Source organism: Lathamus discolor, chromosome 5 (genome assembly GCF_037157495.1).
Source record: "Lathamus discolor isolate bLatDis1 chromosome 5, bLatDis1.hap1, whole genome shotgun sequence".
Classification (NCBI taxonomy): Eukaryota; Metazoa; Chordata; class Aves; order Psittaciformes; family Psittacidae; genus Lathamus; species Lathamus discolor.
In genome coordinates, this window is record NC_088888.1 from 78,944,898 (window position 1) to 78,961,221 (window position 16,324).

Here is a 16,324-nt window from a genome sequence, read left to right on the forward strand (position 1 = left end):
ATCTGCAAGATTTTTTACAGCTTTTAACTAAAAGATGCATTGGAAACTAAGCAAGCAAGAAACTCAGATTTAAAACTCCAACATCACCATCTAAAAATCTGCCCCTACAAAAACTGATGAATGAAAGAATAGCTACAGTGGTTGGATAAAGCATAGATGATAATCAAATATTTAGTACGACAACATCAGTATTAACCTTTTCTTTTTGGCTACATTTTGGGTTTAACATTTAAACTTATGAAAATGCAAATCTGACTTTCAAAACTGAATTCTTAATATATATTTGATAACTATTCAGGTATTTTACATAATATTAACAGTTTAAAGGAAAGATTATGAATAAAAACAAATTGCAAGAGGTGTTTCAGACAGGTTAAAGGTTTCTCTAGTAACACATACTCCATAAGCATGCTCATTAAAATTGTGCCTAAAAAACTTCAAAATTCAGGCGGCAGATGCTGTTTCAGACTAAAAATCCCAAACTCTTCTAAGAATACCTACAATTACCAGTTAATTTTATGGCTTACTGCACCTGGCATTATCCTCCTCTTTGAGTTCCACTTTATGAGTGTTCCTTTAGAACACAGTAGATTTCACTAAGGAATTGGTTTAAGCAAACCTACAGTAACAAGAGATTAAAGCCCACAGTACTTCTCTTGAATAATCCAGTGGCTCAAATTTGAAAAGGGAAAAATTTAAAGCAAAAGAAAAAGTAAATATTTTTGGTTTAAGAAAAAGACGCAGAGTAATGGAATTGTAAAATAAATCTACCATCAGCTATAGCAGACTAAATCTGACATATGAAGCATTATTAGTTTGCCTGAGGGTTGTTTGATTTTGAGATATATATATTTTCTCAAAAAGTTATTTTCTGTGCAATTAAGAAGTGCATGAAACATTAAAGAGGCTCAACTAGATTGTCCACACAGTATCTTGAGACTTTGGGATTCTACTGTAAAGGTATTAACAATGAAAGAGTTAATCCAAATTATGTGCTTTCTGACAAAAAACATGTTAACAGAAAAACTACCCAGAACCATAATTGAAAAGAACTTCTCTGTTTATCTGATTTTGATAAGTTTATGGTGAGGAGGAGGAATTACTGGTACTAACAGATAGTAGTGAGAATCCTGATACTAACAGATAGTAATGAGAATACAATCTTGTCCTTGAAGATTTCACACAGCTTAAAATCCAGTCTTGGGTACATGTGTGCGAAGTTCAACTCAAACACACACTTAAAACATTTTCTAGACCAAGGACTGTATGACAGTGTACTAAATAAAGTGAATCACAAATAAAAAAAATGTTTTCAGAATTTAGGATCAAGCTAAAGGACACAGCATTAAATTATGCCCTAGGAAGCCTGATTGTATTTCCATCCTAGCTTTTATTTAGTTGATGTTGAAAATTTCAAATTTGAAAAAAAAAAAAAAAAAATCAAATAAAATAAGAACACATTGGAACCTTTAATTCAATGGAAAATTCAATACCTTCTACAATTCTGTCATCAATATCTTGGCCAGTACCATAGGATTCTGTCAAATACCTGTAAAGCAAGATAAAAATATCATTATCTTTTGTATGACATGTTACTGCAATTCAACAGTTCAGCATGGCTGTGTACCATACTTACTAATGATTTACTAAAGGGAAAGCATATAGATTGTGAGTTCCAAATACCTGTATCTTTGACCATAAATGCAGCCTGACTTTCCTTTTTTGTTAAAACAGAAATATTCTTGCAGACTTCAGATTTTTTTTTTTAGTACTTCAAGGCACCTTAGAAAGTTCATTTAGACATGTATATGGAAATTACACTCTCATTCAAATATAATGAAACTATTACTGTACTATTTGTATTAATTAATAATCTTAGTAAACACATAAGGTTTCATGTGTATTTCCTGAATTAAAGACTGTTTTCATGCATACAGTTTCTGCATTCGTCACTATTAGTGTTATTAAAAATCCCACATACAAACAGTGAGATAGAAAACTGCAAGTACATAATTAAGGCAAGATTTAATTTAGCAGCTGAGAAAAAGAATTTGAAAATAAATCCACAATGTTCTTGCTCCAGAGTTGCAGCCTTTTTTTATTTTTTATTGTCTTCCGTGCACACAGGCCATGCTTCCGGAAATTTGGGACAAGTTAAAAACAGTTATTGAAAATGGGGCTTTCAAAAAACCCCCAACATTTCAGGAGAACTAACAGCTGTATTAGTAGCTTTTGCTTTCTGATTATACAAGGGAAAAACCTTTCTGCTTTTAAAACTCACTGTTTTGTACATGGACTCTATGAGAGCAGCTGGTGAGGAAAAGCAACAGCAATGACGTTTGCTGCTCTGTGATCAGAGCTTCCTTTGCCGAAAAGCAGAATAACCTCCTTTGAGAGCATTCATCAAGATATTCACCCAGTGCCTGCCATCTTTTCTTACTGTTAGCAGGATCAAATTTAGGATGTCCCCTGTAAAAATCATTACCAGCACCTTGCAGTAGTTGTTACAGCTATCTATTAAAGGTTGCACAGAGGCAGAAAAGAGTAGTCTAAAGGACAGACAGACAGTCGTGATAACTCTTCATGGGATCTGGAAGATAATACTGCTACTGTACATAAATACTAGAGAACACATGATGTCAGGGAAAAGGGAATTAAAGATTTATGCAGGGAAAAAAGGACAAGTGGGGGAAGAGAGTATATTTGCACTGCCTGCACTGTGCTTCCCTGGATAATCAGGCCACCTATGATATATGTGAATTTAATGGAGAAGTGCTCTTCAGCTGCAGTGTTCCAAAGTGACTTAAAGCATTTAAACTATAATGTAAATATGGTCAAAAATGTTAAGAATCATGTAAGAGGAAGCAAGGCTGATACGTATCAGCAATACGGCCTCTATGTAGCTTGATATGCTTGATTCAGTATCAGTCATACATGAACATCAATAAATAAATAAATCCAATTATTCAGTCTTATTTGAGCGAAGTATATTAAAGAATCCCTGCAGTCATCTCAAAATCAAGAGTTAAAAGCCCTGGATACTCAAGCAAACTAAAAAAAACTAAGGCAGTGAAAACAGAGAAATGCACATTTAGGGCAAAACCAACAGTGTCTTGCAAGATACAGTCAAAATGCCTACTTACGTTTTTATCTACCACAATACCAGATGTGCAATACCAAAATGACAGCATCATAAACCATAATAACTGCATGGTGTCACTACAACCGAGCTATGGTTTCTGTGAGTATGTAGTCATTTCCATATATTATCCTGTCAGCATTTAAATTTAATCAAATTAATTTCTTGTATTAAAGTGCACACACAACTATGTATTTACTTTACTGACTTGTGTCTGAAGCCTACTGATTACCTTACAATTCACCCTATCTGTGTGACAACCAAATGCATCAAGACAAGAGATTTACAGAGTAACTTCTGTCCAAAAGCACGAACCTCAAAACAAATTTCGTGTTTTCTGTCTTGCCAGCTCCTGATTCCCCAGAGACTATGATGGACTGACTCATCTTCAGCACTTTCATGTCACGGAATGCTTTATCAGCTTAAAAAGAAGGACGGGTATGTTTAACATGACAAAAAAAACACTGTGTAGAATTGCAAGCATAAAGTTAGGCTACGGTGCAAAAGTGAAAATGTAACATTTTCAGGAATAGAAAGTAAATCTTTAAAATTTATTAAAATCTGTTCCCCCTTATATTATAGTTGCTCACCCTCCAACACTGCAACAGATGTAAGAGCTTAAAAGTCTTTCAAAACAAAGACCTACTGAACTATGTCCAGGAGAAAATAAAACAAAAACATCCACCTAGAACTAAATCTCTTGAATTACATGTATTTGCAGAACAGTAACCAGTCTTACTTTAATATGCTTCTTAGAGGGAGACTTTCAGTTGTACTTCATAACAAGTAACAGCTGAGACAAGGAAACTTAGAAAAATGTGGGTTTCTTGTTATGCAAAAGGTACTAAAACCCCAGCTATTTATACTTTTGATTACAAAACAAAATGCAACACAGTGAGAAGGCTTTTAACAAGTCAGGTGTTGATTTGTAGTTTACAATATTTTTTCTTCTTAAATAAGAATCAGGTTTATCCTTTTAACATTTAAATGGACTTTCTGCCTAGAACACTAGCATATAAAACGACACAGTGCATGTCGTCTGGCAACATAATAAAAGGCAAAGGAAATCACTACACTAAAAGACTGTACCAATCATAATTAAGTCATTCTTCATTTGTACATTCTGAATTTCTTTTTTTCTTTTTATTTTTTTTTAATGGTTATAAATTAGATTTAAACTGCTTAGACATAAAACACTGCAGGTGCAGAATAATCATAGCAGTGTTGCCAAGGTTGCTAATTCTGAAGTTCTTTAAACTGCATATCAAAGATAAGAAGATCTGCAATTTTAGCATCCAGATTTTTTATTTTATGATACCTTAAAGTAAATTAATTGCTGTTATAGGTGGCAATTTATAGATAACTGCAAAGTACTTAATGTTTGTTTTGTAAAAGACAAATACAGGCTCAATACATACCAATAGCAAAAACATGTGGTGGCAATGTTCCAAGTGATCTACCCTGGTACTTTTTAATAGTGTCTGAAGAATAAAACTTAGGTATATCAAAATATGGATTCACTGCAATAAGAATGTTGGCTACATAGGTCTGTGAAGAAAAGAATTAACAGCAAACTATTAGTTAGTATCCAACCAAGCAGTTAACAGCAATTTTCTGTTACTGTTGAAGACTTCAGCCTAAGTACAACAATTACATCTACAGTTCTCCTCAGCTAATGCAAATACGAGCAGGGATATATTTTCAGAGTTCCTTTAATTATCTTCTAAGGACTTCTACAAAATTCTCTTGGGAGAATTTCCAAACTACTGAGCTGTGGATTATGTCCTGAATTTGACCTTTCCCCCAATCTCCTTTTAAATTATTTCCTATTGTGTGAGTTACTGGATCAAGGATAGGACACCACAGCCTCTTCTTCAAAAGTGAATACACTAAGCTCCTGGCTAGCATAACACACTCTTCCCCAGTGAGGAGGATAACTTTTCAGTATCTGATGGAAGCAGCTCAGCAGGAAGGACTAACAAGATCCTGCCTGGGAACACACTAAAGCCAAGCAATAAAAGCATTCAGCTGAGAGAAAATCAGCTACGGCTGCTTCCACAGCTGAAATACAGAATGCAAATGTGCTCTCTCACAGAAAGAATTTGAGAACAGTCTCAAACCAAGCCTGCTTTTTAAATTTACATAGCATAAAGAAGACTAAAGATAAAGGGGGGTTTTAGGTATATGGAAAAACAAACAAAACCCAGCTTTCACAGCTTTGTTATAATAGCCAGATCACATACAAGGAAGTAGAGATATCAGAATCACAGAAAAAAAGCAGATTTGCAGGAAAATATCAGATAAAGATAAAAAAATAAGATAAACCTCCAGCTTGAATAACTTATTTGGTTTGTTGTTACTGAATATATCCCTGAAATACAGACACTATTGTGATATGTTGATAGAAGGCTGGATCACACACATTAATTTTCTTTGATGTTTCTATTTTCAGCACTTATTTCACTGAAGGAAAACATTTTTTCAAGAGCTGCAAGTACTAATATTAGTTTTCCTTTTAGTAACAAGACAAATATTGCTAACCAGAATTGAACAAAAATAAAAGTAAAAAATAAATTGTTGACTCAATCTATGTCTTAAAGCTAGAATGGAAAAGTAGTTAAAATATAAATTACCTTTACTTTTTGTTTCTTCAGAAGATATACCCACTCGTGATAACTTATTTGTAGTTCTTCTTTACAAGAAAAAAAGGTTTTATGAACCTAAACACTATCCTACCTTATAACCAATTAGATTTAGAATTTTACTTCCTTTTTGGTTTTTTTTTAAATTATTATTTTTCCAGAACAGCATTCAAATGGCCATTTTTATTCATTTATTTTAAAGCTGGCACTTGATCTTGAGCCATAAGGAATTTATAGTTATGTAAGATTAACTGCAACAAAGAAAAACAACTGCTTTATATTTATATAAAAGGCTTCAACTCCAATTCATTTTAGAGCAGTGTGATAACATAAAAGTTGATTATTTCAACACAGACGCTTGAAAATATGTAGAACTGTTTTGCATTATCACTAGATAGCTTTCTGTAAGGAAAAAAAAATGAGAAAGAAAGAAAACTTATCTTTCTTGTATTTCACAGCTGTCAGTGTCTGGGCAGATGGCAAGGACAAAATGTAATTTAGTCAGAATTCATTAAGTACAATTAGGCAATTTGATAGCAATATAAAAGATTAAGATGGACATCTGAGCTAGGAGGTGTCAAAGACGGCACCTGTTTGCATCGTTCAAAAATAATGAAGAAAGAAAACCATCTTTCTTAACAGCTACTCTACTGGCAAAGTTACCTGCAGGAACAGACATTTTTGATACAATGCTGTGCTGTGGTAGCACATAAAGAGTTATGCAGAGAAAAAAAACTATTGCTCTGCCTGGTAAAATCTAGCTAGCATTAATGTGTGCTAAATGTGATTAGATCTCAAGTATAATGTAAAAAAAAAAAAAACAAATAAACCTGAAGCTTCCTAACTTTCCAATGCTACCATTTCTGTTTAGTTATAGGAAAAAATGGAACTGCAAACACTGGTTTTGTTGATTTTTTGCAAGAACATGTATCATTAGGCTGGTTGTTATGATACGTAATACTCACGTAAATTCTGTCCTTACTGTATCGCACTTTGATATTGTGAAGGAGAGTGGCCTCATTTAAATACATAAGGGAACCTGCAAGCAGAAGACAATCATATACCATTAAGAACTCAGGACTACCTACGTGTGCAGCTGAAAAAATCAAATCTTAGGATTAAGGAGAATTTTACTTTCCCTCTCTTCAGTTACAGTTTAATCCTATCATTTCTTTATTCCGTCTTGAGGCAGAACTTCTGATTCAAAATACTCTTTTAAAAATGACAGACCTGCTCTATGCTGTACAGCTGGAGTTACAGAAAGTTGCTGAACAAAGAGTCAGACTCCAGGAGTCTCAACACAAGTCTTGCTCAGCATAAGTTCCCTTTTACCAGCCTTGCAGATGAACATGGTGCGTCACCCTCCACTCCAGTGAGTAACTACAGAAACCAGTGCCTATCAAAATTGTTAATGCTGGCTGTTTCCTTTCTCCAGCTCCCTTCTCCAATCTCAGCCACAGTGTCGCCATGATAATGCCACCTGACATTCAGAGTAACTGCTGGCTCCTGTAGAGGTGGCCACAAGGCATGACTGCAACACCAGGCACCAAACAACCTTTTCTGTTTCAATTCTGGATTTTGTTTCTAGTGGGCCTCCTCAAAGAAACTTCTGGAGGGGCAAAAGTTAACACAAAACCTAGCTTTATTTTCCTCCTTAGCTCATCAATATAAAATAATTGAACCAGCTCTGCTGAAATGTTACAAGCAGGCAGCTCAAGGCAGTGAGTGCGCACCTACAGAAAGCTTCAGATCATACTGGTTCACATTCTGGCAAAGCTGGTCCTTGTTTTCAGCTATAAAGGACCAGAAAGTGTCAGTAGCCTTCATTACAGAGGCCCTTACCAGTTCCCATATCAAAAACATTATCAAGAAAACAGCTGAGGGTACTACTTATTGCACAGCCTCCATTTTCAAATATGCTAAATCCCCTAGTAGTGTGCAACACTACTTTGTATAGTTACAACTGTCTGACTACCATACTGGTAAACCTTACAGTATTAGTGCCACTTAAAAAGTTGTATACATCTGGCAACTGTTGATGGAGAAAGTACTGTGCCTGTAGTAGTAACTGCTGGCCTGCACCTCATATGAAGGCCACATATGTGCCTCTCATCTATAACGACCAAAAGATTTTTTCTCAAGTTGAACTTGAGGGCTCCAGCAGAGAAAAACATGTTCCAGCTTATTTACACCTATGGGCAAGAAGGGCCACCACTTCTTGTGACCTGAAGTCAACGTTGCCCTGCAAGGACACATGAAGCTCAGTATGCAGCTCTTAACATCTCCTTCAGCGCTCCTCCTGCTGAACCAAAAGATACTGGCAAAGGATAATGGGAGCTTCTCAAGAGCATCTGTGTTTTTGTTTTCAACCTTCTATCTTTCATCCCACAGCAGACCAAGGAGTGGCTGTGGCTCTGCCTCTGCCTCCTACCACCTGCACCAGGCCAGCCTAAAGCAAAGGAAGGTTTAGCAACCATTTGCAGCCTGCCTTTGGCTTGTAGCTCCACTGAACAACAGCCCTTTATTCCCTCACATGACTAAATGAGTTTTGCTTCTAATAGCTGGAATCACTCACTCTTCTCAAAAGACCTTGCAGCTTCTGGATTGCTTTGAAGAAACCATCTTCCTCCTTGCATGCACATCCCAGTGTTGGCAGAGGCATACAAGGCACACTTTAGCTTTACACTAAGCAAATCTCCCTTTGTATCACAACAGCCTTGTAATTGAGCCTGTGCACAATACCCTCCTGAAGCAGTAGGCTGGCCCCGATCACCATGACTGTTCTACTGCCACCTCAGCAAACCTACTTTTCCCCCTAACTTCATGGTACATGAGGCAACAGAGCCCAGGCACCCAGAACTGCATTGCACAGCAGAACTTCTCCTCCTGCCCTCCCCAGGTACACTCAGTCCACGCAGCTGAGAAAATGGCTCTGGGACCACAAATTTCCTCCACAGACCTCCTTCCACCTTCACCTCTCTTAATGAGGTCATCCCAAGAGAAAGAGACATTAAAAGGAAAGGGGCCAGAAACAGAAACTCCTGCTTGCTCTAATGAAAAAAAAATCTCCTCCCCTTGTGTATGCCTTGGGGGAACAGGATGTTAACTTGTGAAGTTTGTTAATTTTTCAGGTTATTTGGATTCTCAATACTGAGTTGAGAAACTACTATATAGTAATCATCTACACACACTTCAGAAACCGTCATCTCCCTTGACTCTGTCTTCCTAAGAACCTCTCAGGGTTTGCAGGATGTTTCAGAGGAAACAGTCATCAGATAATTATCAAGTTTTTGTTAGGATGCTTAACTAAAGGACAAAGGACTCCAGGTTTCAGTGCTTCCCCAGTAGTCTCTTTGCAAGTCCTTAAAGAAGTTACATCTGCAGACCTCGTGCATAATGGGAGCGTGCTACTGGAGGAATGTCGCTGCCTTCACTGAAGAGATGTAAACTAAAGCCAACTAAGTCAGCAACTTTGAAATGCATCTTCTTCAGAATAAATCCGTTAAAGAGGCATCCATATCCAGAGCCAAAGAAGTCACCAAAGAGAGAACTCTGAATAGTCATATGGCTCATGCCTAAATATAACCTAAATGCAATATGTATGTGCATTTTGTAGTCCATATATTTACTTATACGTACACACAGAGTTCATAGGAGCAAAGTCACTAAAGGCTAGAAAATATCAATGTCAAATTTACTTATATTGGCTCATCTCTTCATGATGAAGCCAATGAAGCAGGGTTTGTATGGAAAATAATTTTATAAAGTACTTGCAAGGTTCTGCATCTCTAAAATGAACTTTAAGATTCTTATCTGATACCCTGGCCCCTTCTTTTTTTTTTTTTTTTTTTTTTTTTAATTGTTTCACCCCAAACATAAAATTAAAAAAAAATTTTTTTCTTGGCCATAAAAATTAAAATTCCACATATGGTGACAACTCCCCAAAAATGAGTGGGGCTTGGGGGAAGCAGAAGAAGAGTGTGAATCACACACAAAAAAAAAAACAAAACCCAAACCAGGTAGTAAATTCTTTGTCTCTGTACTATTTGCAATATCAACTGAAAATTCACTTTTAAGGAAGGCTAGATTCTCAAAAAGGTGCCTCTTGCAGCTAATGCATGTGGAATATGGAAGACTAAGGGTGCAAAAAAAGCAATACTTCAGCAAATTACTTCCCAGAAGGGAGTTAATCACTAATGCATAGGTTGGAATGCTAAGTATATTATTAACTAGTCTTTCAGGATTTTTCAGAGCAGTATTACAAAGAAAGACTGAGAGCATTCAGTATTTATGAAGTTTTTTCTTAAAGATCAGTGATGATCAGCACAAATGCTCTCTTACAGAGAAGGAAAATGAACTTTGGCACATCCTGCAGATAAACCTCAACTATGTTAGAAAGATCTCAATGTTTCATACAGAAAGGATTACTGGACAAAGCATTTTTGAGGTTTTTTATTTTACTCAGCAAGCCAAAGAAGACATTTTCTCTGATAGGAAGTGTTTTGATTTAATTAAATTTTGCTGGAATCTCAAATCATATCCATAATCTGATTCCAAATTTCAATTTCTGTCTAGGACACTGAGGTGCTAGGACACGTCAGGACACGTAGAATCACTGTGACAGATGCACAGATTAAATACATTTCCCTAGCAATCATCATACGCAGAGAGTACAGATACCGGCTTTGAAAAGTTTCAACCCATATAATGTTTGTAAAAATAAATGCAAATGGAAACAAGGCTATCAGCTTGGTTCCTCCTGTAACGACACCACACCATCTAAGTCAGATCATAAGCCCCACGTCTCATGTTCCTTATGGAGCAGCTGTAACAGCTGTATTTCCTGTCACGAGATATAAATACTAACCCCTATTCCAAAACAGGAATAGTGGTTAAATAAGCTAAACAACTTTCAAAGTCCTAGCATCTATTTTAAATGAAGAACAATAGAAGACACTTTTGGTTACCATTTACAAAGGTAGATCTTTTCACCAACCAGTAAACACCATAGGAAGCATTTAAAAGCATTCCTTCATCAGCTTTTCAAGACAGGAAAATCTCTGTGATTTGTTCACACAGAGCAACGTCAGCAAAATATGTAACAGTTCTCTAAAAGCTGATGCTAGACCTTACTTGGTACTCTCTCTCCTCTCTACAGATCTGAATACTGTGTATTTGTGTCCACACACCTAACTATAAAATATTTAAATAAAAGCCCTGCAGATCAACACTGAAGTTTATTACACACGTTCACCTCAAAACTTGTTCTTCAGTAGTACTCCTATATCCAATTCACTATAATCTCTTTCCTTTTCCAGTGGCCCCAACCGGTCCAGATTCCCATGTCCAGTTTTGGAAAGGTTATCTTAAAATTAATTTTCAATTACCTGTACTTCCATGGGAATGCTATCTGAGAAATGGGTAACATGCAGGAAAATGTTGCATATACTGTACCACTGCTGATAAAGCAACTAATTCTTTTGCAGCATTACAGAAGATAAATTTAACCCTCATAATGCTGAATGCAGTTGATCTTGACACAGTTAGGTGAATATCTGAGATACAACTGTTACTTGACTTCAGATACAAGTGGGAATAATGTAACTATGAATTCCTCTAAAGTGTCTGTTTGAAAACCAAAACCCACAATAAATGATATTTAAAATGGGCTTACTTTAAGAACTTTAAAGGACTAGCAGAGGTCATAAATAAATTCAAGCAAAGAAGCAAAATGACAGCTACAAGGAAGAAACAGGAAGCTTGTAAGGAAACAATATTCTCCTCTATGCAGATTTTTTTTTTTTTATTCCAAATGCAGCATTTATTTTAAAATCCATAACTTACAATTATCTTCTACATCCTTCTTGCTGTCCTCTTCCGCAGGAAACACTTGATTGATAGCAGCCTGGAAAGTCTGTTAGATGAAAAATATTAACATTGTCAGAATTCCATAAAAATAGAAACAGTTCCAAGATGTCTGGATACAATGATAAAAGTGAGTGCACTGTGACTGTGTGAGATTTAAAATTAAGTTGCCAGCTTTATAGTTCAGCATTGGAAATTTTACTGAGTTACTGGATGGAGATAAGAGTTGCTGCATTTACATGGCTACAGTACATTATAAAAATGTAGTCACTGTAATACATATTTTATTGCATGAATATTTGATGCTAAATTCCAAATTTTAGATTGTAATATTGTGTAGTATAAAAAAATAAGGACAAGAAAAAAGTACTGGAAAGGGAAGAGCATTGTAAAGGACAGTTTCCTCAGTTCTCCAAAGCAGCACAAAGAATTAAAACCAAATTACACAGTTGAAAGACTGTGCTGTCATTATCATATGCTGTTTTAAAACACTCCTACTTATAATAAAGAAGTTCAATACATAGTATCCTCTGTATCAGTAAATACTGTAGCGTTGGTTGTTGCTTCCTGGTTGTTTTTTTTCTTCAGTAAATCAATACTAACATAAACGAAAGCCTTCCTTCAACCCTTGTATTCCAGTTATACAAAACAGCCATTTATCAAGTGTTCAGATCCAACTGGAAAAAAATCATAACAAAAGCAACATTGTTTCTTCTTTATTCTCCAGAAATCATAATTTATATTGTTGCAAAAAGGAAGGAAAAACATCCTAGCACACACACGCATTATAGCATCTGCACAAAAATACCTATTGTAAGAGGTATGTGTTTAATTATACTTTTTTGTTTACTGTAGTAATAGCTTGTTTGAGCTACCTATGAATGAACAAAAACCCTGTTGTACCAATCAAACACAACAGCGGCCATGCTGCCACAGGCACAGTCTCCTTTTCCGCCATGGAAACAGAGACAAGAAGTCTAGTCTAATATTTGCAAAGGGACCCAACTGGATCTGAAGAACGACCTTAATAAACAAACATGTTTGCTTGTTTAACACTGTACTTGGCAAAACAGTCCCAAGAGAAACATCGCACATGGAAGTTTAGGAGAAAGACAGGAACTTGCTTCATCTTCACTACCACAGACACAACGTGAGCTCTTATAGCTCACATCATGAGCAACCACAAATTCCAACTCTCTTTGAAGGGGGAAAGGTTAAAAATGTCTCAGAGCAGAACCAGTTGATGCCAGTAGGAAAACAATATCCCTTCTCTACAACGTTATCATGAAGTATAAAATTCATAGCCATAATAAACTGTATTTTGTTATCCCCTCATCAGGATCTAATGAAGAAAAATATGCACAAAAAGCTTTCCTAAGGGAAATGGAGCTGCTTGATTACATTGGAATATCTGAACATCCATCAGACCACCCTCCTCTGAAATATCCTTTAGCAGAAATTGGTGGAGACAGAGAGGAACTGAACATCTTTATCTACCTCAGAAAGTTGCCAGCTGTTATTCAGAGTTTCAGCAGAGCAGAGAGCCCCCTGCCCTTTCCTCCCTCTCACAATATTACAGTTAGAACATGCCATCATAAATTTTCTCTGCAATTTTCTCACCCATAAGTGTGTATCTCATTGGGTAAAGATACTTGAACACAAGTTTCCCCTGTAATCGGTTCCCTGTGTATGAATCAGTAGAGAAGTTTAGAAAGAGTATGACTGACTTCATGAAAATCTAACTTCACTTCTCATCTGCTGATGTGTAACCCAAATTTAACCACTAACAAAGGCAATTTTTTTTTCACAGGAGAGAAAAAACACAATACCCAGCTATTCTGTAAGATTCTTCACAAATCTTGGATGTTTTTAACATTCCACAGATTTAAAGTCAGCCATACCAGATCTATCCCAGAAGAGGAAGGAAGAGGTTTTTCAATGTGCTCACCCATCAGCCTTCTGATTCAAGATAAATGTCAACGAAAAAATTGAGAATTCACCCTGGCTTCTCCTCCTTCATTTCTTACACTCACTGTGAACTGTATATTAATTTCTAGAATATTTCAGAAGTGATAAAATAAAAAAGCAATATGAAGGTGGCTTATCTGAAAGCTGATGTTTTTTCTGTTGGACTTTTCTAGATCAGAACATGAAGCCCGGTTTCAACTACGTCAGCAAAGAATTTCATTCCTGTGTGCCACAGTTGGACTACTGCTTTATGTAAGGTGATTATCTGTTATGTAGGCAAGCATGCTAGCTTGATATGCAGAGCTCCACGTATTGCCAATTGCTATTAAAATCTAATATAATAAATAGCAAAATGGGCAAGGTACCCCAGGTCTATCAATACAAAAATATCCAAAAAATTCTTTACTAAGTTTTCCCTTTTTTTAAAAACAGGCAATTATTGAAAGGAGGAAACACTTCAGGCATTTGGTGGAAGACTTCTGCATTAAGACACAGCTTAGGACAAATTTATTCTAAGAAAATGGAGACGTTATTAATGTTATGAGGCAATAAAGTGGACTCAGGAAGCCAAAGAGTGTATTTAGTGTATTTAGGGGTTTTTGTATGGGTTGGTTTTTTTTTTTTTTTTTTCCTCTTTGTAATGAAGCAGCCCTTGAAATCCCATGGCAATCTTAACTATTCTCCCAGAAACCAGATGAGTGAAAAATGATATCTTTCCATTCAAGCAGGATCTTCTTTCTACCATGTAATCCAATATGTGTAACCGTGCCTCCCTTTATACCTTCCAGATACAGACAGAAGACATTCTTATTCTCAGCTGTATTTCACAGACCAACCTAAAGCAGTACAAAACATTGTCTAAGACAGACAAGAACATGTCTCATTTGTGCAAGCAAGCAGTGCTAGAAAAAGACCTCAACAAACAGCAAACCCTGCCCTTAGTTTGAAACATTGAACTTTGGACATTCTGATCCTTACTTTGAAAGTACATTTATTCGTTTATACTTAGCCTGGAAAAATACCTTTCTGGTTATTCACAGCATACCAGAGCAGGTGCCCCATAAAGCCCTACCACGGCCCTTCAGAACCGGCACAGAGCCACACCATGACACTCAGGTGAGGGCAGGAGGGGTGACAGTAAGCAATCCACACTACTGCACACTTTCCCTATGACTGACAGAAACTCACTACTGCTGATGGTCTAGGAAATGCTGCCCTTCACTCTTCAGTGCCACGAGGGTCTCGGGATGGCATCTTAGGGTGCAAGTCCCTTTGAGACATCTCTTACTCATCACTTTACTGAGATCTGCTCTCTCCAGGAAAAAAAGTAAATACCCTGTTTGCCAATTTCACTGCCTCTACCTTCACCATGCTACAGCATCAAGCAACAAAACAAAATAAGGTATATGCAACAGGATCTAAGGTTAGGATTCCCAGTAAATCCGCAAAAGTACACTCCAAGTAGAAGCATAAGCTAATTGAGTTTAACTGGCTGCCTTTCTACCCACCTCCTCCCTTTTACACTGTGTGACTGCTGGTAGGGCACAGGCCAGGACTGCCTGCTCTGTGGTCCTAGGTGGGACCACGCTCATTAGCAAACCACTCTCCAGTTTCTCTGTTTTCTTTCCTGTCCTGGCACTTATCAGCCTTGCAAGCCAATGATCTAGTTTTCAGGGAGTAGCTCCTGCCATGCAACACGTGCTACCTCTGTTCTGATAACAACCTCCTACAGCTTGGATTACCCTTCTTTGTACAGTGCAAGCTGGGTGACTCAGATCCTCACCTCTTTAGAGACCCAGCCTTTGCAAAGAAATGTAAACGCTGTTGTTAACTCTGTGGTACCCAAAACTGTTATTGCTGGTTTATAAGTAAATCAGCACGCTGGACAACTTGACACACTCTGGACTGCGTAACCTGGTTTCATAATACAAAGCAATCTATGGCCACACTGGCCTCCTGTCTTCCATCCTCCTGCCACTGCTTGCTGCCATCCTGAAAACTTTCCGCTTTTTCCTTTCTAAAGCGGATCCATTCTCTGACCCCGTTTGCTGTGTCACGTACAGCTCAGCAGGCAGAGCTGAGAGGGTGCTACTCTGCAACGCCAGAGCTAGCTATGGGTGGGGAAAGCAGGGAAGATTTTAGGACATCATGCAGCATTTTTTGCAGTTATTAACAACATACTTTAATTAACCATTAAGTGGTATAAAAGGCAATAATCAAACATATGCATACACATTTCCTTTCCTACCTATGATCTCTGGTAAACTACCAGCACCTACAGAGAATACATATGACATGTTAATGACCCAGATTAAAAAATAATAATAAGTTACACTGCCCGGATATGTTTACAAGATCAGCTTACTCCTCTCCTCCCTGTAATTAGCATGGGCAACTCTTGGAGCTGCTGGATCACTCCTTCTTACTGAAGAGCACTTCTGAACTATCTTTTTATGTAAACAAAGTTGATAATCATGGGTGTTAATGCTGACTACTTCAAATTAATAAGTGCATATGAACAGAGTCATCTTAAAAAGAAAACAAGCAATAAGAAACATTTCACTAAAAAAAAAAAATCAAGACACTTTGAAAAGACTGAGAAAGTAATTAAGAAAATGTTTTACTTCACCTCTATTAATATAATGAAGTTTGATAATTAGAAATATAGGACTGTAATCTCTATGGTATTTAAACTGTGAAGTGTTTGTTC

At 36.8% G+C, this 16,324-nt stretch overlaps 1 protein-coding gene across 2 annotated transcripts in view; it reads right to left on the reverse strand.

Moving 5' to 3' along the window:
* MYO6 (myosin VI) overlaps positions 1-16,324 on the reverse strand; it is a 110,287-nt gene that overhangs the window by 60,957 nt on the left and 33,006 nt on the right. For both annotated transcript variants that reach the window (XM_065681396.1, XM_065681395.1), the window contains exons 3-7: positions 11,626-11,695; positions 6,747-6,820; positions 4,558-4,687; positions 3,455-3,560; positions 1,494-1,549 (exon numbers count right to left, since the gene is read on the reverse strand). In XM_065681396.1, the coding sequence (XP_065537468.1) occupies positions 1,494-1,549; positions 3,455-3,560; positions 4,558-4,687; positions 6,747-6,820; positions 11,626-11,695 (436 nt within the window). The remainder of the gene's footprint in view (positions 1-1,493; positions 1,550-3,454; positions 3,561-4,557; positions 4,688-6,746; positions 6,821-11,625; positions 11,696-16,324) is intronic.